Source organism: Lissotriton helveticus, chromosome 8, assembly GCF_964261635.1.
Source record: "Lissotriton helveticus chromosome 8, aLisHel1.1, whole genome shotgun sequence".
Classification (NCBI taxonomy): Eukaryota; Metazoa; Chordata; class Amphibia; order Caudata; family Salamandridae; genus Lissotriton; species Lissotriton helveticus.
The window spans coordinates 1,395,554,826-1,395,579,477 of record NC_136069.1 but is presented as its reverse complement, the minus strand read 5'-3'; the positions used below and the strand labels follow the sequence as shown (position 1 = coordinate 1,395,579,477).

The window sequence follows — 24,652 nt, the reverse complement described above, 5'->3', positions numbered from 1 at the left end:
TTTTATTACTGATGCTGCAGCCCCTATTTTACATCCATGCATTCTCAGTGTAGTGAGGACCTCCCCAAGCCATATTACACAACGGGCACAGGGAGAAACAGACTGTCAGGCGGTGCACTGACGGTGCACCTCAGAGGAACTTATGAGGAACAGGTACACCACCCCAGGGCGCCCTATTATATCCAACACAGAAGATTCCAAACCCCCCCATCCCCCACACCCCAAAGCAATTGCAATTCCTATGGAGTTGGATGAAGTCATGCACAGTACAAGTCTGAGTGGGGACACTTTTCTGCCCCTATCTTGAAAGCTGGCCTGTTCCGCAGTCATCTTTCTGCAGCTCTCTGTCTCAGTTGTGCTCATTACAATACAATGGTCACATTTGTGCTATGGCGAGCGCAATACTTTTCCGTAATTAGCCTGGTATATGCTTGGTGTACTTGATGAAGGAGCACTCTGCATGGATCATAGCCGTGCCCAAGCTTTGTGTAATCCCGCAAGTATCTCGAATAAGGACGACGTTACAGATGTCAGGATATTCCCCAAAATAATACAACAAATACAAACCTGGGGTGAAGAGATTTTATAGTTTTGGGGCATTATTGATATCCCCATCTGCGAAGAGACCAAAAATATGCCTCACTGCTCAAACTAATCTATAGTATATCCTTATACCTTATTTTGTCCTGATGACATCAGAAGGAAGCACAGAGAGGTAGGAGGAACAGAAAAGCAAAATGAAAAGACAAAACAATGGAAATAGAAGGGAAGAAATGAGAAGGTACAATGAGTTCTAGTAACACACCCTGAGTAGGAGTTATCACAGTGTCATCTTTGATGCTTTCACCACCTGAGACAACAAAATGCATGCAAACACCATACAAGGGGGGCCTGGTCCTCTATCTTAATCTAGATGCCATTGTCCAACTGCTCAAAAACATCGCTGGCGCCACAGCCTTGCACTTTGCCTTTGGCTGGTTCTGTCCCAGAAAGTGTGTTTGAGTGATCTGCACGCTCATATATACACATTTCTAGTCAAAAACATAAGTGCTTTCCACACACTTGACCATACAATCAGCATATATATTTCCCTTGCAAAATTAAATATAATTTGGATTTCCACTTCTACTCGAATTCAAGAGAATTCACAACAGATGTGGCCAATGGTAGGCACACAGTTTACCCGAGAAAAAACAATTATCTGCAGATTTCAGTATTGTCTCATGCTGAGAACTTTCCAGTGTTGCACTAGATTATGTTATTTGTACGAGTTAAAGTTTAAAACTCATCCCATTCTTCATTTCTGTTTGCTTCTCAGATGTAGATGGAGAAGGCAATCTAAGAGTGTTTTTTATATAAACACAAAAGAAGAGAACTTTGTTTATGTGCATGCATTTTTACAACTGTATTTCTTTGTGATACCTTGGTAAAGCGATTAAGTACTTGGCCCATAGGTGTTGTTTCAAAGAACTGTAGCGGAAGGTGCAAGACGCTGTCTAACATCTGATGATGCAACGCTCGGGAGGCACATATTGTTCCCCTGGTCAGTACGTAAGACCCATAGCACACCAGGATGCCTGAAGAAGACAAAGATGTAGAACATATCAGTATACATGATGTCAGCAAATTCTGAGATTATACAGTTAATTATATGAGTTACATAGTTTCAGGATGTGTGCATAGAGTGAGATGAGAATCAAACCTTTATAATATTTTTCCAGTATTTGAAAAGATCCCTATTCAAACATATATAAAATGTGTTTGGAAATTGGATGGCCACATCTATTTACAGCTAGAAAGAACAGGCCTTCAGAAAGTCCAATAGATGGACTTTGTATTAAGCATGCATGCAGATAACGGACAGGCACTATGTGACGGTATGTGCTTACCCTTTATTATATGCCTCAATAAATCATCTTAACTGCTACATTGATACAAATATTACCCAGTGAATCTCATTAAACTGTACATTCAAATCTTCTGGTAGATTGGGAAGACAAGAGCTTTGTGTGACGTCAGATGAAGAGAGCAGATGATGTCCTCGAAGGAGTGTGTCATCACTTTCATAATGGTGTGCACAATTGAAACTAAAATCCCTGGAGTAGATGTTGTTTGTGTTGATTATGTTAACGGCGAATCTGACTTTAAACGTTTTGAGGCGTGCATATTGTAACGAGGTGAATGGTGAAAAGCGATAGGTGAGGTCGGTAGGAGTGCTTGTTAGGTGCAGAGAAATTCAAAAGAGATGGGAGGATGATTGAGTATGGTGAACAGTGAGGTGGATTTGTGCAAGATGATGATGTCTCTGCCAGGGGGTGTGGATCACTTGTGATTGGGTTACCATCAAGGATGAGTTTGCCAATAATGGGTGGTGTGGTTGGGGTACCACATCAAAACAGACATGTTTCTCATTCAATAACATTTGATCACAACACGAGAGATGGCTCTCCTCTCTGGCCTCCTTTTGGGAGAGCAAGACACAAAGTGTAATGTATAAATATCAGGATCCCATACTGGAGAAGAGTCATCAGTTTTACTCAAGACTTAACTACACTCTATTTTTCAACACAGAATGGTGGAAGGCTGTCCACAGCCCTTTCCGGGGTCAATCCATGACCACACAGATCTGAGCAGGAAGTTGGAAAGTTCAATACCATAGTTGTCTTCTGCAATTATCTGTTTCAGTTATTTACATTTTAATTCATGAAAAACATGCCTGTTGAAATCGGCCACATGACACTCAATTTAAAAATATACACGGGCTTACCTTGAATACATCCCAGAAGACCATAGACGCCAAGCCTACTGTCCCTTAAATGAGGCCATTCTGCAGGGTCTTTCATTTGCTTTGCTTCTGTGACCCATGTGCTAAGCCAAAGGTTTTGTCCAATAGCTACAGCATTCTGCCCCACATAGGCTGCTATAGTGAGACCAACCCACATCCAACCGAAAGCTTGAAGATATTTCATGATGACAGAAGATTTCAGCTTGTTGGAGAAAAAGATTTGAAAATAATTACTTATCACACCCTTGATAAAGAACAGCAATGCACAAACACAGCTTTAAATGTGCAAATATGTACTGAACCAGTGTGGACCATGTACAGCAGAAAACACAGTCCATGCTTAGATTCTAAAATAGTAAATCAAATTGTAGTAATCATTTACGTTGGTGATAGACAAGACTGAACAGCAGAAACAGGCAAGCTATACCATCAAATAGGTGATTATTGCCAAATTCAAGCCAGTATGGCAACAATAAACCCCCACCAGCAATCCCAAAGCATGCAGTCAGGTCACGCAAACCCCACAGGCCAAGACAAACTCAGATACAGGGGCATAACCATGAATGTGCCCATGCACGATGCAAGTGGCTTAGCACAGCTAAGAAGCACCAAGCACTGGACTGAAACACACCAACACCACCACCACAACCTGGGATTTTGTAAAGCAAGAGGATGTCAAATACCACTGGGAGATTGTGAAGTTTTGATGATCAATAATCTTTGGTGCATGCTTAGGTGAAGGGAGTTCTCCTTGATCATAATTTCTCCTTGATCATAATGTGCACGTTATGCTGCCTGCGCTGCAATTTAGCGCTGGTAGCTCGAGCATTACTGAAAAATCAGCGTGAACTGCACTATGTGGCGCATAAGAGCATGTGGTCATTTGTGTTGATTGCGCTACAGCCCGAGTAGAAAATCCAGTCAGCAGCAGCAAATCTACGCGAGAAGCAGCCCTCTGACCGCGAGCACCCATGTTAGAAAATCGAACTGTGGGACGCCAGACCTTGCTAGCCAGCTTACATTTCTGGAGCCTCATGGGAAAAATTATTTCACTACGCAGCGATTCTCAAAATATGGCTGGAACACGGAGTCGCCAAATTCCGCCGGTGGAATTCCACCCACCTCTAGATATTAGTGGTGTGCTTGACATAAAAGCAACCTTATTATGGAGTTATCTGACCTTAAAATTATACTTCGACATAGAAACCTATCTCAATAAAACTAAGCCTGAAACACAACAATCTTTGTATTTGAATTAAAGTTTGGAATTCTAACGATCAGAGCCTTCACAGCAGAGGTAGCTAACCACAGGAACAATATCTGATGTATGCTCTTGTGAAATGGGAGTGATAGAATCTAGCACTCACTTTCATGCTCACTTTCAAATTAACAGCAGCTCTCCAGAGAGGAACATTAACTCTGCTGTTTAAAAACTACAGAGTAAAAACCACGAGAGAGACATTTGTTAAGTGTCTATGGACTGACAATCCACATATGTAAATATGAAACAGCATGGCAATGTAGAAGGAGCCAACTTGAGGAAGAATTATTAACGAATTAATATAAATACTCCTGTGTAGGTTTTGAAGGTTTCTAAGCATTTTTGTCTTAATGTAAAACTCTAAAGGCCTGATTGACAAACTGCATTCTGTAGTATTACATCAAAATGCTATTCACAAACCTACATCTCAAGACCTCTGCCTCTCCACTGTCTTCTGTGGGGAGGTTTCTGCCAAGTGTGCACATATTTCCATACATGTATGTATCGTAGTAAATGTGGGAGGGGTAAGGGGCAGTGGCTTGAAACGAGGAAATGGTTAATACGTGGAAGGGGGCTAGAGAAATTTAAGGAGTGCTTTTGGGAGGACACGCTAATACAAAAAAAAAAAATGTAAAAGAAAATAGCAATTATCAAATATTCTTCTTAAAGGTGTCAAAATAGGTGTATATGCACTCCAGTCTAGACCAGCAAGTCGAACACCACACATGACCAATCATTGGTACTGCAACACACTCGAATAATACTAAATAGAGGCAGGTAATTAAAATAAGAACCCTAGCAATTAAGGTTAAATTAATTAAATCTCTCTTACTCACTCTCTTTAATTTTAAATGTTTAATTGATTAATGATAGAAGCAGGATTTCTAGTTGGCAGATGTATGCACCCTCTCCAAGCAGGAACCACACTCCTAGTCAGGGTAAGTCACAAACACACCCTAAATTAACCTGTGCTCACTCCATGGTAGCTTGGCACAGAACAGGCAGGCTTAACTTAAGAGGCAATGTGTAAAGTATTTGTATATCAGTAAAACAGTGAAAACACCACACAAAACGATATCGCACCTGGTTAGAAAAATGCACCTTATTTAAAAAACACGACCAGACCAAAATGACAAAAATCAAATAAATAGAAACGGAGTTATGAATTTTTTAAGATTAAATTGGAATGTAGTACTTAAGATCACAAAGCGCCAACCTGGGTTATCTGGTTGCGCTTGACCGGCTTAAATCCAAAAGTACAGGCCCACGGCGAAGGAGTGCGGGTCAGACACAGGGACCAGCCTTGGGCCACTACAAAGTACCTTGTTTGCATCATTGTCAAGGACAAGATGCGAGGAGCAGAGAAGGCGCTGCGTCGTCGACGATCCACAGGATGCAGGTGATGCGCTGGCTCTGAGCAACTCAAAGTTGAAGATGCGTCGGAAATGGGGTCAATGCCTCGCACAATTGGCAATGCATCAATCCTCTTAACTGTGGCGATGAGTCTGCAGTTGAAGAGATGCGCTGGTTCTGATTCCTTTGCCTCAACGGTGCTTCATGGAATCTGCTGGAACAGCACTTCAAACCCAATTCCAAGGGTCCAGGTTTGGCTTGGCACCACTGGGCAGGGCAGACTCACAGGGGCATTTTTCAACACAAAGGGAATTACCCAGATTTTGAAGTGCCCTTCTGGGGTAGAGAACGCAGACCTCTCTTTGGCCCCCAAGGTCAAGGCAATCTGCCAGTACCCAGACGTTAAGTAAAACATCCTGAGGAGTCTGGCAGCTCCTAGCCAATCTATGAGCTCATCAGCTATGGGGATGAGGTGTGCATCAGTCTTGGTGACCGCATTGAGCCCACAGTATACCACACAGAACCCAAGTCCTGGTGTGACACCTGGAGGGGCTGCCTTGGCAACCAATACCACTGCGCAGGACCAAAGGCTTTTTGAGGGCTCAATAACCACTAACACCAGCATCTTGGAGACCTCATCTTTAATGCTGGATCTCACCATGTCAGACAACCTATAAATGTTGTTCTCCACAGGTGTGCTGTCCCCAGTTTCAATATCATGGATATACCAGGTAGTGAGTCATGGGGTAAGTGAGAACAAAGACACAAACTGCCCCAGCAACTGGCAGCAGTCTCTCTACTGGTCTTAGGTCAGTGTAGGGGAGAGACTGAGACCCTTCACTGACCTTGGAAGAAAGGAAGTTAGGGAGAGGTTCACTCTCCTCTTCCACCCCATCGTAAGTATCCAAGAGCATGGCAAGCTCAGATCTCTCAAAGCAGGGCTTGAGGCGATTGACATGAAGGACCCTGAAAGGGTTCCTTGGAGCATTGAGGTCCTTGAGCATTGAGCTTCTTGCAGAGTCTCATGGGCTCCATCACCCCCACTTTTTGGCCAGGCTGAAACTCAACCAGAATGGCATTCTGGTCATACAAGCTTTTATTGTCCTCATGGCTGGTTTCTACATTCTTCTGGGCGAGCGTCGAGAAGTGTGCTGTCTGCTTGCGGAGTAACAGCATGTAGCTGACCACATGCTAGGGGGCTCTTCCAGGAGCTTGCTACCAGTCCTCCTTTACCAAACAGAGATGTCCTTTCACAAGGTGTCCAAACTGAAGTTCAACCCTCTTCCGGGTACCTCCCTGTGGACAAACAAAAGACATGGCAGGAGGACATTCCCATTTCCACCTCATGGGCTTTGGTCGGCTCATAATCATTCCCTTTAGGGTTCTGTTGAATTTTTCAACAAGCCCATTGGTTTGTGGGTGGACAAAAAGCCTGTTGTCAGTCACCAACATACATGTTCATTTCTGACACATAATGTCTTTGACCACAAGCATATCCGAATCAGATTCAGTATTCTATCCCCAAATGGTTGAGTAAGGGAAGTTTCAGACATTACGGCGGGCTAGTCAGTGTTAATCTAGGCTAGATCACCAGTATATTTTACAAAGGTGACTTCTGTGTTTCTACAAGTAGAGCAGAACATTGCATCTTAACACCATTGAAGGCCATAGTCTGTGGTCCAACGGCCTGTAATCATCAATCAATCAATCAATCAGTCAGAACAATTTGTAAAGCGCGCTACTCACCCGGAAGGGTCTCAAGGCGCTGGTGGGGGAGGGGGGCGGGGCAGTCCGTTACTGGTCGAAAAGCCAGGTCTTGAGTTGCTTCCTGAAGGAGAGATGGTCCTGGGTCAGCCGTAGGTGGAAGGGGAGGGAGTCCCATGTCTTGGCCGCCAGGTAGGAGAAGGATATTCCTCCGGCGGTGGCTCTGCAGATGCTTGGTACGGTGGCGAGGGCGAGGCTGGTCGATAGCAGCTGGCGGGTGGGCGTGTAGAAAGTGAGGCGGTTGTTGAGGTATTTGGGGCCCAGGTCGTGGAAAGCTTTGTGTGCGTGGGTGAGGAGTCTGAACGTGATCCTCTTGCTGATGGGGAGCCAGTGCAGGTCTCTCAGGTGGGAGGAGATGTGGTTGTGGCGGGGGATGTCCAGGACGAGTCGTGCGGAGGCGTTCTGTATGCGTTGAAGTCTTTTCTGTAGTTTGGCAGTGGTTCCCGCGTAGAGGATGTACGCGTAGTCCATTCGGCTGGTGACGAGTGCCTGGGTGACCGTCTTCCTGGTTTCGGTGGGGATCCATTGGAAAATCTTACGGACCATGCGCATGGTGTTGAAGCAGGATGACGATAAGGCGTTGACTTGTCTGGTCATTGCGAGGGTGGAGTCCAGGATGAAGCCCAGATTTCGTGCGTGGTCCGTTGGCTTGGGGTGGTGCCCAGGGCAGGGGGCCACCAGGAGTCGTCCCAGGTGGAGGGGGATGATCCCAGGATGAGGACTTCCGTCTTGTCTGAGTTCAGCTTCAGGCGGCTGTTCTTCATCCATTCTGCGACGTCCTTCATTCCCTCGTGTAGGCTGGCTCTGGCGTTGGCCGGGTCGTTGGTGAGGGAGAGGATCAGCTGGGTGTCGTCGGCGTATGAGATGATGTTAAGGTTGTGTTGGCGTGCGATGGCTGCGAGGGGGCTCATGTAGACGTTAAAGAGGGTGGGGCTGAGCGAGGATCCTTAAGGTACGCCGCAGATGACTTTGGTGGCCGCGGAACGGAACGGGGGGAGGCGGACTCTCTGGGTTCTTCCGGCGAGGAACGAGGTGATCCACTCCAGTGCTTTCCCTTGGATTCCGATGTTGCTGAGGCGCTCTATTAGCATGCGGTGGCAGACTGTGTCGAATGCTGCAGAGAGGTCCAGGAGGATGAGGGCCGCTGTTTCCCCGGTGTCAAGCAGTGATCTGATGTCGTCGGTGACTACGATGAGGGCGGTCTCGGTGCTGTGGTTGGCTCGGAAACCGGACTGTGAGGGGTCGAGGGATCCGTTTGTCTAGAGGAAGGCGGTGAGCTGTATGTTGACTGTCTTCTCGATGACTTTGGCAGGAAAAGGGAGGAGCGAGATAGGGCGGAAGTTCTTGAGGTCGGTGGGGTCCGCTGTCGGTTTCTTCAGGAGGGCGCTGAGCTCGGCATGCTTCCAGCTCTCCGGGAAGTTTGCGGTGTTGAAGGAGATGTTGATGATGTTCCGGAGTTGGGGTGCGATGATGGAGCCGGCCTTGTTGAAGACGTGGTGGAGGTAGGGGTCGGTAGGGGATCCGGAGTGGATGGTGTTCATCGTGCGGGTGGTGTCTTCGGTGCTGACCGGGGTCCAGTTGCAGAGGGTGGTGGTGGGGGGCATTGTTTCGGTGGTTGGGTGCGTGGTTGGTGCGTCGAAGCTGTTGTGTATGTCGGCGATCTTGCGGTGGAAGAAGGAGGCGAGTGAGTCGCAGAGGTCTTGCGAGGGTGTGATGTCGTTGTTTCCGGCGCTGGGGTTGGAGAGCTCTTTGACGATGCTGAAGAGTTCCTTGCTGTTGTGGGTGTTGTTGTCCAGGCGTTCTTTGAATGATGTCCTTTTGGTGGTGCGGACCAGCTGGTGGTGTGTGCGGGTGGCGTTCTTGAGGGCGGTCATGTTTTCTGTGGTCTGGTTGTGGCGCCAGGCTTTTCCGAGGGTGCGGCAGTTTTTCTTGGATGTTTTGAGTTCGTTGGTGAACCACAAGGCTTTTTTGCTGCCGTGTCTGCTGGGAGGGTTCTTCAGTGGTGCGAGGTCGTCGGCGCAGTTGATGAGCCACTGTGTGAAGATGCGGGCTGCTTCGTTGGGGTCCGTCGTGTTGGTGGGAGGGTTCTGGCTGAGGGAGGTGGTGAGCTGGTCGGCGGTGATCTTGCTCCAGCTCCTGCGGGGAACTTGTTGCGGGTGGTGGTGGGTCCTACACTAGTACGGGTCATTCCTAATACCATGCTATCCATGCATGTGGGTAGCTACAGGGAACATGGTTAAATAATACATGTGTGGACTATGACTTTAGTGTCAGACTGCTGCTAAACTGATGGATGGAACTTGTTCAGGGGCCACAGAGCAAACAGAGATAACTAGGCACCCTTTGGGTTTATTTACATCTTCCTGGGGCCACCCTATTATGAAGTCCTAAAACTGATCACGTAATGCACAATTTTAGTACTAGACCCTCGAAGGCTTACTCAGTGATGGGATGTGGGGTTAGAGACAGAGAATTTTTCACAATTTGATTAATAAATTGATGCTCAGTCAGCACGTTAAATTGAAGACAAGCTTGTAAATTCACAGAAATGTGTGAACTTAGGAAAATGGTGCCCATTTCAGATGACAAAATGGTAGATGCGTACTTATAAATGTTTGCTAATTTGAGTCTTTATTATCCTTGTCATTTGTGGCAGAGCTGTTGTATGCTAATACATGCACAACATGCCTGATTGCATAAAACATCAATACACGTAAAATTAGAGACTATGTGGATAGTAACAGAGTCTAGAAAAACAGACTAACTTTGATTGTCAATGCTAACAAATGTGTGTTCAATCACCATGTTTTCAGTTACCCCATTTTTTCTCCGATCTTTCAAACTGACAAGACGGAGAAGGAAAACTTTCCACTTCTCTCATGCAAAAATTGTATTAGAAGCTGCCTTACAAGATGAGCATGCAGAGTTATGCATGAAAGGAAGAAGGAAAAGTAACAGATACTGTAGGTTTGTATACTTCTGTAAAGGGGCATTGGTTGCCCAATTTTGTAGAAAAGAAAGCACTGACGAAGAGGAACCCTCCTCACTACATAAGGCACTATTAGCAATAAAGGTATATGAAGTATCATTGGAGGGGTGGAACGGTTGCTGAGCTGAGGGGGGTGGTAAAGGGCTGAATTCCTACTGCTGATGTTATTACAGCATAAGGTATGCGGGGGGATTATTAATGGATTGGCATAATTTACACTGAACATAGATAGCCGCTTACATTGGTTAACACCACTCTAGAAATGTTGGGTAGAAAATATATTAATGAGTTAGGGATTTATGATGAAATATGATTCAGGACTTCTTAAACTTTGCCATAATATGCATATTATATGCGGAGTTGTTTCTAGCAATCATAAGCATCCAAATATACTTGTTATGTAGGTAAATACTGCATAATAAATAATAATATTTTGGTGAAATACTAAACTTGGTGGGAGCATAATCTCCTCTGCTAAATATGAGAGTTACTTTTTCTTACTCACATCACAATCTATTCACTTCAATGTCGAATCTCATCTTCATTTTCTGCTAGTCGCCTGTCTCAAGTCCAACACTTCCAGAAGTAACTCTGTGTTCTTGGACATTGGCACAAGTGTCGTCTACGTTCACTGATTGCTTCCTTTTTAACGATCCCATTTACTTGATCCTTTGTATTGTCTATCTACCCCCCAGGGTACTCTTGTGTAATTTTGTAAACATTAGGGGAGTTTCTGTCTTAATTTTTGTATAACAGGATTCTGAAATCTTTTCTCACAGGTAGTCTTAACTCTGGATCTCACACAGAAATGGTGTTAAAACCTAGAACCACAGTGCCAAGTCGAAGTGAGTGGCTCGAAGTGAATGTCAGTCTCAAGTACCTGTGAGCTGCACTCATCTGTTACAGCGAAGATTTGTCTACCTTTGCAGACTCCCTGGACAGCATGCTACTGTGGGTTGCTTAATGGCATTGAGCTGCAATTGCATCCTTCTGCAGTGCAGCATGGTGCCTCACAAATATGTGCAATTTCATCAATCCAATGGTTAACAGCAACCATTTTAATGAAATCATCACAAACATATAATATCCTTAAGAGAGCGGGCTTTCCCAGCTAACCTATGTATGGCATACAACAATAAGTGCACAAATTAGAGGCTGTAGGTAGTTCACAGTTGGCATACAAAAGGTGCATCAATTTCCTCCTCACCCTTGAGGCATGGAGTTGGAATTGACCTAAAGGTTAACTAAGGAACGGAGTAGGTAATGCGCTTACCTGTAAAAAAAATACAATAATAATGGTTCTCTACAAATCTAAATCCCATATTTCATAGCACCACCTCACTGTATCATGTCCGATAGGGCACCATTAAACCTATAGAACTATAAGAAATGCAAAGTGGCACTGAATGATCTGTCACAGGGACAGAAAAGCTAGAATACAACACTAAACGCGCCCATGAGGACCTAGCTGTTGACAATGGACAGAAATGAAGTCTAAAATGACACAAATAACCTTCATTTGATTAGCCTCCAATAGGTAAATGCCAGGTAGGTCAAGACCAAGCCATCATTTCCTATCGAGTTAGGCTTCACAAATCATTACCTTAGGTCCATCACTTCACAAATGTTGAAAAGTAGCTCATTTTTGGGTGGTCACCCAAAGTTTTTCATTTTTTATGTCACTCACTTGCTGGTAATATTGAATTCTTACACTGGGACACTTCAGGGCCCAATGTATGTGCTCTTACTCATACACTATGTTGAAATATATGGTGTGGAAATACACACATAGCATAGAAAGTTAAAAGCCACTTGTGGACTGCAGCACCCTTGATGTCATCCACTACACTGAAAATATTGCTTCAGGCCTAGCACAGGCAGCCTGCCAACATCAGTTTGACCCGTAATGCACAGACAAGTAAAAATTACCTTTTTGACAGCTAGAAAAACATGATTTTAGATGTTAAATAAGTCATTCCTATGCATATCTCGTTACTCACAAGGTAAGGTGCATGATATTTAAGAGTGGAATATGTGTGACATTACAAATGGCCCCTTCCCCCAGTGATAAGGCCCAAAACGACATTGTCATTGGTCAGCCTGTAGTGGACACATAGGAAATGTCAAAGTATAGATTAGTCACTTTAACTTACAACTTTTGACCTGCACCAGCTACAGACTCCATTCCAAGACTTATTTTTATATTTAATACAAATCCAATCCAATCATGAATTTGCATTTTGTATTAAGTACACTGGAAATCCAACTTTTAGGAATTTATCTTTATCCTGCCTGAAGCTGCTGGAGGTTAATTTGCATTAGTTGTTCAGTAACTACCCAGCTGGTATTTGGCCTGAATTAGGTGTGAAAGAGGTGTGAAAACATTCTCCCAGAGCAAAGATAATGGCCTGACAGTGGGAAGGGTGTTTTCTTCCCCTGCAAGGAAGACCCATTGGGGAGCGCCCAATAAACTTAATTAACTTTAAAGGGGCCTTCATCGGCACAAGTAAATGTTAGGTGGCACCTAAAAGGCTTCAGCCTTTTCCCCCTTAGGCTGGCACCAAACCTAATGGAAGGAAATCTACCTCGAGAGGAAGTTTAGAGTGACCACAGAGTAGTGGATAGCTTATTACCCTAGCCACACCTTAGGGTGGGCGCAAAGGCTCTGCACAAGGGGAGAAAGGCTTTCCCATCTTGGATTTTGACTGAGAGGCCATTTGAGATTGTTTGCAGTAGGGCAAACAGGAACTAATGATAAAAGTGGGTAGGGTCGTCCCCAGGAACCTTTACCCCTTTAGTGAGGGAGTGCTCAGAAGTCATCCACACTCACTAGCTGGTGACAGACATAAATGTGCCACTCCAAGGTACCTCCTCAGAACACTTACAGGACCTATGAAAGATTAGAAGCGAACTGAACCTTTTGTGTGTGATCTGAGTGAAGCCCTGAAGGGCTTGACATGCTTCCTCTTGTGCTGACTATAAAGAAGTGGACTCCAAGGGTCAGTTGGCCAAACTTCTGTATGGATACAGAGACCCAACAAGCTAAAAGAGGCTTTTTCCTGGAGATTCTCAGCTGACCAGTGGCAACTGGAACTGGACTGGAATTTGGTGTTTGCCTCTTCCTAATAGCCTGATATCCCAAAAGCGCCCTCCTTTAATGTCATTGGAGCCCTTCAAGTGTACTCCTGTTGTTTTTTTTGGGCACCAGTAGAAAGTTTGGAAACTTAAAAACTTTTCCTCCAGAGCTCTAGAGCATCATAGGGACATGTGTGAAAAGGTATCTGACTGAGAGTTCCATGGTATCGGACTGAATTTCAGTTTCATCCCGCTTATAGCTCCCATCACCTCCCAAAAAATGACTAAGTCTATTCTGCATTGGGGCAGAGAGAATTTTCAGCAAGAAATCTCCAAACAACCAGAGCTCTAGTGGGATCAACCTGCTTCAAGTATCTGGCCTTCAGTTCCACTTTGGCAGCTACAAATTCAGTGGCAGCCCGCTAAGAGAGGATTTTTCTTTTTAAAAAGTGACAGTCTCTTTCTGCACTGGGACCTGAAAATGTTTTAACCAATTCATCAATTGCACGCGGCCAGGGCTTCATCGCTGTTGGCCTCAAAATGCACCTAGGTCCCAGTCTACTGCTTTTGTATACTGTCATTGGGACTTTGCTCTTTTTGGTGCTATTTTCAATTAAATCTTTATAAAGTCAGATCTCTGGTTTCCCTTTTGTATCTTTGTGGTTTTGGTTTTATTTTATTAATAAAATATTAATGTTAATTTTAAAATTGGTTGTGGAGTTTTATAGTGTTTTGTGTGACTTCTTCCTACTGTGCATGCACTGCTTAAATACTTTACATATTACCTTTGATTAAAGCCTGACTGCATCCTTTCACATTGCCACCAGGGACTCTGTACAGGTTTATTTGATTCCATTTGTGTGACTTGTAGCAGGTAGTGGACTTATCCTTTGAGAATGACACTTGCCCACCCCAAATAATAATCCACTTTCCTGCAGCGAATAGCACTGATTCAGGCGGAATCCTAGGAGCACAATAAGAAACCTACAACGAAGTTTAGTCAAACTCTTACTTTCATCTGTTCTGCCACCATTGCAATCTGAGAGGTTACTTTTGTGAAGGAACAAGCCAATAGGTGGACATCTAGTATGTGTCATTTAATCAATTGCTTAACAGATATATGCAGTGTATACAATTATTCTATGAGGATCCTACTCTGATCCTCATAAATACAACTTCTGCAGAGTTCAGGCCTGCTCAAGCATTATTAAATACACCCATTATATCCACAACAGACTACTACAATCTCAGGCTTTTCACATGTAGCATCTAAGCATGCATGCAAACTGCAGAAAGGGATGAATGCTGCAAGTCTACACATGGAATAGCCATAGAGGGCCCACATAGGGTCTGTCTAGGAGCACTCTCTTTGTACGAGGTTCAATGATGCATTATCCTTAGGGTCCCTATTCTGCTGCACACTGATCTACAGAAGCATTATGCCTATAGAGTGCCCACATCAAGTCTGATTACAGAGCATTCTGTTTGTCAGAGGGCAAAGAATACATCATCTTTAGTGTGCTAATTCTGGTGCACACGTCTCTAAAAAAGCAGAGAGTAATTGAAGTTGCATGCTTGTAGCCATGTCCTCTCCAGGATATAATATTTAAAGCCCATCTCTAGCAATAATTTCTTTTATGTAAACTGTCCTATGTAGAAGACCAATTTTGAGAAAACAGGGTTTTATGGTCTGAGGCTTGTTCAGGAGGAACTGAATAAAATACATGAAGAACTAGCAGGATGTTCTGGAATATGGTTCCATGTTTTAGATGTATTTCTTTCTTGTAGCTGTCATACCACAGTACACTGAAGCCCCTTTGCTACACAGATTCAATTTCACAATCTGGGGTGCACTGTGTCATTACTTGATGGAGTAACACACACACCTATTCGTTAAATGAACAAACATAATTTTGCTACTTACATTTCCAGTTGCAATTGTTTCTTTTTTCATTGCTGGCTGTTTTGTTTGGCTTAGTGGTGCACTAGAAATACAAAAAGCACATCCTTCAGTTAACTCACTGCTAGTGAATGGTGGTGATGAAGGCATCTGCCAACAACGTTTCAATTTAGAACCTACTAAATTCAAATATAACAGTTGTGGCTCAGCATTGATACTGAACGCAAGTAACAAAAAAACCTGGGCTTCTGGAATGTATAATGGGACTAAAACTATATGTGGGTACCTATGAGAAGTAATTATTACTTTGGGGCTCATGCAGTGCTTTACATGGTGTTATAAATGTGCAGGTACTCGCTATTTAGAGTACCTCTTTGCTCCTGAGAAGTGCCAGTACTCCCCCATTAAATGTGTTGCAGGAGAGCTGTGAAGTGCAGGTACTCACCATTTCAAATGAATGAAGTGCAGGTACTCTGTACCGGAAAGTACCTGCCCATTTAAAGAACTGACCTCATGCACCAAGAGCCTTGTTACAGTGGATTTTTTGCATTGCAATGCAGTCTAAATATTTGTGGTAAAAGGGATTCTTAAAACCCTTGCATTTGCACGCCAAACCATTTTTTCACAAATGTATGCAAATCGTCCATATCAATGCTATTAATAAAATGGTAACTGAGTACAATGGCCTGTGAAAGCTGAAATGGAGACCTGCACAAGACTGCATATCTACAATCCAGCACTTGCATTCGCACTGCATTGCCACCCCTGTATGTTTGTGGGTCAGGGGTCCCAATCCAACAACAGCGGCTCTAACTGAATGAGACAAGTGGGGAATGCAGTGCACTGTGGGACATTGTCTGCACTTCTTGATTTCTTTTTTTGAAATCTGTTTTATTAGTTTTAATAAACATAGCAGACAATTACATCACAATTCTCCACTTTTTTAGGCTTTAGCCACTCTTTTGCTGTATATAATTTCGGCTCTTACGTGGAGTTAATTTTTGCATAATAATTACATTGTATATGTTAACTTGTGTCATCTAATTCTCGTTGAATAGTGGTTATGGGTGCCAATATATAATCAATGTCAGCGTTTTGTTTCTGCAAATCACACAACATCGAGTCCCAGTATGTTGCAATTGGGATTTTACATAGGCCTAGTGTGACTTATCCTGCAGCACAACACTTTCTGCTTTAGCCAATACCTGCAAGGTGTGCTTCCAAGCCAGCACCTTAGGGGGTTCAGGGGACTTCTATCTTTTAGTAATCAATCGTTTCTCCAGTGCAAACCCCCCAGCGATAAAACAAGAGGTCACTTTTTTGGCTTTTGCTCCTGTGATAAATATGTCAATATCAAGTCAATATAAACTTTATTTCGGCAATTACTGCTATAAAAGCACAATTTCATTAGTGATATCACAAAATAAAATAGCCTACTAAAGTTAAAAACGGTGGGGATTGGGAACAAAGTGGTAATACAGTTTTCATGAGGATCATGAGGTGCAATAGGCAGAGAGACAAATATTAGTTTAGGGCAGCAGATCACATCTTGTGGGGGGAAAACATCATATGGGCCATTTCATTAAAAAATATAAATAAGTAAGCTAACAAGCATGATTAAAAAACAAGCATCGGTTAATAACATTTAAGATCTGGCAGAACAGTGATAAATATGTAGTATACACGTTTCCCACTCCAGGCGTACTGTACGCTCTGTGCAGTGTGTCAGGGTTATGTAATATTGTATCAATCGGAAGCGCATGTTCTACGGTACACTAATACGACCTTCTAATACAGTGGCCCACTCATAATCTGTGAAAGGATGCGGAAGATCCTCCTCCCAACTCTGCTGCAAGGGTGACAGTGCTGTCGCTGTGGGATGCCTTGGGGATGTGGCAAACCATTTTGTGATGTGTCGACCGTGCCCCATGACATGTAGGTATTGTATCGTTAAGTGCATTGGGTGTGCCTGGGTCATATCACCCCAGTATTTGCTCAGTGTTGCTATGACTGCACGATGCAATAGGGGAACTGATCCGGTTGGGGTCTATCCAGGGCTTTAAGTGGGATGAAAAAACTGGGGGGGGGGGGGTCTCTCAAAGGGGCGTGGTCAATGTAAGGGTGTGGCTTAAAACACGTAAGCTAAAATCTGTGTTTAGCACAGTGTGCCGTCCGACACGTATTTTGCTGTTCCTGTCATGGCGTCCAGATTTATGACACAACAAGTAACCTCATACCTACAAGAAGTCAGGACTATTGGCTTTGTCAATGGTTGTTAGTTGCATAAGATAAATAAGCAGCAACTATGGATTGTATATAATATTGAAAAAGCGTCCACTTAGAGCCCTGGTGACACCACGACAAGGTTGCTGCTCCTGAGTTTCAAAAAGAGAAGGGAAATCCAGAGAGTAAATTACTCTCTTTGAACAATTTCCCTTCCTCTACAACGCTCACCACGCACACATAGATGTGCCTGCTGTCACTGTAGTCCGGAAAAAAATTTGACCACCTGTGCCAGGGCACAAAAGAAAGCCCGATAGAGACCCGTTTCGAGGCCCTCTTAAAAAAACTGCCGGTGCTCCAACCCGGTGAGACCCGGCACACTTAAAGCCCTGGGTCTATCCCCTTCAACCAGCGACTGCACCTTCACGATATGTCTCTGATGTCATGATTCCCCCTTCTTCCCAGTGATGTTGCTCCAGCGACACAATGGTTGTGGAACCTTTGGGGGTGCCCAGTAGCTCTAGCGCAGCAGGTGCATATGGTTTTGTGTCCCGTGTGACAGAGCGGGTAGATGGCGCTGCGTCGGGTAGTTGACGCCCGGAGAACCACCTGGCCACCCATTGCACTTGTGCAGCAAGATAAAACTGCTCTGGATTGGGCAGTGCCAGTTCTCCTTGATTTGTCGGTAGGTAGAGTTTCCGAAGGGCCACTCAGTTACGGGAGTTTCCGCAGATGAAAGTCCGTATTGCTCCCTCAAGGGTTCGGAAGAATGGTGGTGGTATATATAAGGGCCGGTTAGTGAAGTAGTATAGAAGCTGTGGCAAAACTACAATTTTAATCAAGGCCACACGGCCTGTAACCGTCAGAGGGAGTGTGCCCCAGAACGACATTTGGGAGTGAATTGATGTCATCGCTTCACCCAGGTTGCCTTTAAATGGGTTCTCTTGCTGATGGAAGATTCTGACCCCAAGGTATTGAAATGTGTCTGTCTGCCATTCTATATAAACATTATTAAGCGTGTATCTTGGGTTGGGGCATGTTGTATCAAACAGGTATAAACACGATTTTGACGCATTCACTTTCAACCCAGACAGAGCAGTAATAGCATTTAATAGCACCTACGAGGAGGGCTTGTGAACAGAGCTTCAGGCACTCATTGTTTTACAAATTAAGCACTTAGGAGTTTAGCAGATAACATTAGAGTTTTCCTCGATAAATGTTGACAGGTCACACCTGCCGAAATGTATTGGATTAAAAATATAGGCTAATTATGCAACATGCAGGTTTTGGTCTGCTAAGCAAAACCTGAACGTAACTCTAATTTTTCAGACTTATAATTGGGATATTTATCAATCTGGATAAAAACTGACCCAATGGAGTCAGTGTTTATCAGGCCTAATACATATCACCCAAAAGACAAGGCAGCTTTCACTGAGGGCCAAAGTCCTTTTTTGCTCGAGGCATGTGCTCTGCTAAATAGAGGAAATCTCTTCATAGTTTTGTAACATTTTATCTTGCTTGTGACTTAAAGAACGGTAACTCAACAAACCCAGAAACAAAAACAAAAAATTCTTTCTTTTCTCAGCCCTACAGAAAACTTCTTCTGCAAAGTAAAATAACCAACTTATCACTTTTGAACTGGCAAGAAGCCACACAATTGTCACTTTTTAAAAGGATGGCATTGCTGATTTAGGGGCATTTGCTATGAATGCTGTGGGACTATTCACAAAGGGACTCTGCACTAGAGTTAAAAGTTCTTTTTTTTTTTAGTTTTTTTTTTAACATACATTTTTATTGAGATCATTACAGAGTTAAAATCCAGATACATTCGACATGGTCAAGCAAAGTCAAGATACATTTACAACATAGAAAAATCAATGCACAGTTCTATCCAGTAGTCTAGTCCGGTTCATGGTCATTTCCACCGTGGGGGATTCACAAAGTTCACCCCTATAGATGTTCCAGTGGCCCCACTTTTTGTCCCATATCGCAGGGCAGCCACGAAGTATGTAGACAGTTTTTTCAGCCAACATACATCTGTCCAGCTCCGCCATCCAGCCCACCACTAGAGGTCTATCAGCAGCACCCCACTTCATTGCAATTGAACGCTTAGCAATTAGGAAACTCAAAGCAGCCCATTGCATCTCAAGATCGTTCAGGTCCGTGGCTCCCCAGATGTTGAGAACAATTTATTTTGGCAACAGAGGAACGGGCTTTCCCAGTGAGTCTCTCATTTTACGGACAACCACCTCCCAGAATCGCTGTATTTCTCGACATTCCCATAGTACATGGTAGAAGGTACCAGTGTGTCCGCATCCCCTTAGGCACCTATCATCTTCCCTCCTCCCAATCTTGGCTAACAGAGTCGCAGGCATGTAGGTCCTGTGTAAGATCTTCAGTTGGATCAGTCTGAGTTGGTGACTAATCGCCACCTCCCTGGGCAACATCAGGGCCGCCCACCACTCATCCTCCTCCAGGTCACCTAGGTCCGTCTGCCATTTGTCTCGCAGGGGCTGAAATATATTTGGGAGGTTATTACAAAGCTTACGGTACGTGGAGGAAATGGCTTTTGTCGGGAGGGGTTCTGAAAGCAATCTATGAGTTAAAAGTTCTTGAGCTAAGATGTCAGACCCTTGAGGAACCCTGGTTATATTCACAAAGGGACTCGGCACTAGAGTTAAAAGTTCTTGAGCTAAGATGTCAGACCCCTGAGGAACCCATTCACAAAGGGACTCTGCACTAGTGTTATAGTTTCTGAAGCACCGATCGCAGACCCCTGAGGAACATGGACAATTGTGGCTGTACGCAAGGGAAACAAGGATTTGTGATGAAGGTCTATATTTTATCCAGGTTATAAGATCTAGGTTCAGTTTCCAATATTTTTGCTGACCTGCTACCAAGGCGAAAGATGGAGCAGAATGGGCTGAGTTTGTGCAGCTGACATAGGCTGTTACTTAACATAATACCTAGAAGGAAAAAAAAGCCAGGCCAGTTAAAGGCAACACACATGAATAACTTTTCCTTGATAGCATTTAGGTTAAATCCATTGGGGCCATTCACCCGAAATCAAGATTCGCTATCTCGAGTTCGGAACTCAACCTGTGTCCTGCTGACCTGACCATAGCAGATGTAGACCTACATCTTTGTATGTAAAACATATGCTTGGACTCAAGTGCCTGCACTCTGGCAAGAGCAAAGAACCTGTTGGCTGTGGAAAGTGATGGGGTGTGGGCTTTCCACATCTGTACGTTTTTCGGTTCGACTCCATGTGGAGATATAGAGAAGATTCATGTATTGCATGCAGATTCGGGCAGGAACAACTACTTTTAGATTCTGGACAACTTGTAGCCTTGACTATTTCTTGTGATAGTTTTGGAGGCTTCTTCTGGTGATAAGGTTAATACTGAGCGTAGGGACGAGTTGTGGAAGGATGGAAGCAGTCCTCTCCAGAGAAAGGAGGAGATAGCCGTAAAGATGGTTAAGTCACATGAAATATAGATTTTTTGTTTGTTGTCTCTTCATTTTCCATTTCCTTCTCTTTGACTTATCATAGCAGCGGTGCATATTGGAACAGGACTGTGCAGGTTGTAAAAAGCCCGTTTTGAAATCTAAGCTGCTGGTGTTTTTTGCACTTTAGTGTACTGTGAGTACATTACGGTGAGGCCAATATCATGTCACCTGCTTCTTGCTTGACCAACAGATGACGCAGACTCTTAAAATGATTTAATGCATAAACACATATCCTTTGCACACTGTTCTGCATCAAGTTACTGACTTCATTAACAAGTATATTTTTGCGTTCTAGGTGTGATACAGTGTGGTGCTGATGGCACCAAAACAGCAAAACCTACAACATTTATTTAAGGATCTGTGTGTTGTGGTTGGTACTTGCCCATGTTTCGCGAGCACAGGATCTTCGTGTTGCTTCGAGGGGCTTGGGATTTTCTGGACTTCTTTCAGACCACCTGCTGTACGAAAAGTGGAGCACGTCATTATGGACAATGGTGTGTTAAATGTGTTGAAAATAAAATATACATACAGATTAACTATATATTAATTGCACATCTGTACTTTATCTGTACAATAAAGAACAAGATAAGCGTAAGAGAAAGAACCTCTATTCTGTCTAACATCAACAATCGAACAGATACACTCTCTGATACTGTGTTTTGCCCCAGTAGAAGAGGGGGGCAGGGGAAGCACAGCACAAATATTGGCTGAAATTTATTTTTCAGTACACAGATACGACGGTAATAGCAAAATACATTAACTGCAATATTTCCCATGATCCTTCACAATCAAAACTGCTTCTCTCAGCAGCTTATTGGTAACCCTTGGGACCCCAGGTTGTTGGTAACCATGATTATTTAATGGCCGGTACATGAATCGTGAATCTGCAGAATCTTCTATGTCGATCCTTATTAAGAATACGCCAACATTAAGAATACACCAATCATTTTCTGTCTGTATTTGCAATGAAGCATGACATATATGTACAGAGCTTTTTTTCTCAATGAGCAGGAAGATCTCCTCTTAAAACAGATGATGTTAGATTCAGGCCAAGTACAGCCTCAAACGTTTACTGTACCAATATGATAAATGGCCTTACTATAATGTGCTGTGCTGCTTCTGGACTGCTTCAAGAAAAGGTACACGAGGAGTTTAAACGACAATAACTAATATTGCAAATCAGACAGCTTTCTGCTACCAAAATGCTGCGTTTTGATTGGCTCCTAGCTGGTCGATACCTATCCAGGAGTTTCACCGCTACTACCCAATTAAAGACTTTTGAGGAAGCCACCTGGATGTATCGCTTGCAATATTCTAATGAAAGTGCAAATGCCCAAATGGCATGGCACCTGAATATTGTTTTATAAAATAATAGGTTGCCAAAATATGGTAATATTAGTATTGATTACCAAAATATGGTGAAGTTAACTACCTACATGAAGTACAGATTCACAAAATTTTACTCCACATACATCTACCCTTATGAAATGCATATATATTTTAAAAGTATGTATAGGTTGAGTTAGAAATAGTAAATCGATACTTACCCATATACACTTACATCTAGGATAATATTATAGTTGATATTTAGTCTATGGTACTTTGAAGGCACACAATATTTGAGATGGATATTCTGACACACAACGTTCAAATAATGCTCTATGAAATACATTTGTGAATTATATATCACCATCAAAACTTCAAAATACAATCCCAATTGAAGACACTATTCCTATTAAGAACAACACTACACCTGATATGGACTTTTTCTTGGTCTAGCCAATTAAAAGCCTTAACAAAGCTCAAGCTCCATCTTACAACTAAATATCAATAGAGGTCATTTAAACATGACTTATTGTGTCCCTACATACATTTGTCATCATTTCAGTGTGAAAGAAGATCAACCTGGGCACTGACCTGCTAAAAAAGTGGAAGCCTGGATCCTGTGTGCTGACCAGGATTTTACAGATCCAGAATGGTCTCATATCATCGTACAGGAACAAGATAGTCAGACAACAAGCAAGCAGGCCTTGCTTGAAATCCTTTACTCTGGGGCACAATGCAGTTTGGACACCATTACTTCCCTATTACATGTACACATGATCAATATATCCTCTTACAAATACCTTCCTATGTTATTTCATAAATTCCATCCTTCAAAGCATACATAATATTCTCTTTTGGGCAAACTGCCCAGCTCCCTCCAAATCTGCAATCAATGCTTTTTACGTGGCTTCCTTTTTCTCTTTAGCTCTCTACATCCTGCTACCCTCTAAGTCTGTTCGATGTTCACAATGTTCTTACTTGCTAATAATATCCCCTCTTCTCAACATAGACACATAGGAGCAGGTCTCTCAGTAAGATTTCTTTAAAACCACTACTGCTCAGGAAGGCCCAAGTTTAAAGGGCTGTGCAGGTAATTCATAGCAGAGTCAAACAATGGCCTGTGAGAGGTCCAGTCTCCACAGAGCCAGAGATCCATTAGTCTTTGTAGCAAGTGTACAGGTTGAGGGCTTTGCATTCAGATGGTCCAAAGTCAGAGAACCATCCTCGACTGCAAGTGTTCCTAGTCCCTCTCAATTAGGTAAGGGCATTGAGGGGCTCCCCTATATTTGCTTGCCTCGCCCAGCCACAGCCAGTCCAACCCTCTTCAGATCCCTACCACCAATGACAGCAGGTGTGAAGCTCATGGACTTTCATGGTTCGATAGCTTACGCTGTTTGGGTTACAGCTTGGCCTAGATGCTTTAGTAATGTAACAAAGCAAGTCTTGCATAGGCGATATCTGACATTTTATTTCTGCCACCAGGTGGTATGTAGGTGTCTTGTATGTATATAAGCACTTACCCTGGAGGTTAACATCTTCCTAAGTATGCCCATTGTTAGAAACAGGAGACCTTTGGAACATACTGCATAGCCAGGTGAAGCTGTCCTATACACAGAATAGCAACCATTACTATAAACATTAAGTGAAGTCCTAATGAAAGTAACCACTTTCTACAGAAATCTACTGACCATTGGCAACTCCCACCAACTGCAGAAGGGATGCATTTAGCAGTCCCTGTCCATTAGATCACAAAAACCTAAAAAGTAACCCTCTTCCCTCGAGCCCCTGGTCCAATGGAATTATCTTTGGGGGCGGGGGGGCATTAAAGAGATAGAGATTAACTATTCTGGGAGTCAAATCAATGCTGCTGCATCACCAATCTATGCTGTGATATTCCAAAACCATCCCATGCACAGACCACCCAATTCCCTCATGTGCAACAAGAATCCGCCGTATACCAGTCTAAGCTATGATGTTCCCGAAGTATGCCTCTTATGTCAGAGAATGACATGATATTATGTAAGCATACATAATACCCAAGTTGTAAATGTCAAGAACTGCCGGAGATATCTTCCATATTCCAGTACGCGCCATCTAAGACACCACACCCCACCCCTTTGTCAACACAAGGATGTGCGTCATGCTTGTGCTGAAAGACTGCATCATATGGCAGTCCAGTGAACAGCATCACATGCCTAGGTAGCCCAGGAATTCCTGTATGTCTGTTGATGTCATGATATACCACTGTGTGTTCCCATATGCAGCTGAATGTCATGATTTTCCACAGGTCTCACCACATATGCCTGGCAATGCCATGATGATGCCTGGGGGTCCTACTAATTTCTCATTAAACACCTCAATGTGCTCCAAGAGCCAGACAAGATCACCATGATATGCATATGGTATGCCACTCAATAACATGTTGTACAATAGGTATCTCCCTCATAAGCCAGCATTTAAAGGTTC

General features: G+C 43.5%; 1 protein-coding gene across 1 annotated transcript in view; it reads right to left on the bottom strand.

Annotated features, from left to right (window-relative positions):
- Window positions 1-24,652, bottom strand: part of LOC144773378 (ATP-binding cassette sub-family C member 2-like) — a 560,817-nt gene that overhangs the window by 182,756 nt on the left and 353,409 nt on the right. Inside the window, exons 16-19 of the mRNA XM_078658348.1 lie at window positions 21,243-21,318; window positions 15,152-15,212; window positions 2,768-2,987; window positions 1,423-1,577 (exon numbers count right to left, since the gene is read on the bottom strand). Coding sequence (XP_078514474.1) covers window positions 1,423-1,577; window positions 2,768-2,987; window positions 15,152-15,212; window positions 21,243-21,318 — 512 coding nt within the window. The remainder of the gene's footprint in view (window positions 1-1,422; window positions 1,578-2,767; window positions 2,988-15,151; window positions 15,213-21,242; window positions 21,319-24,652) is intronic.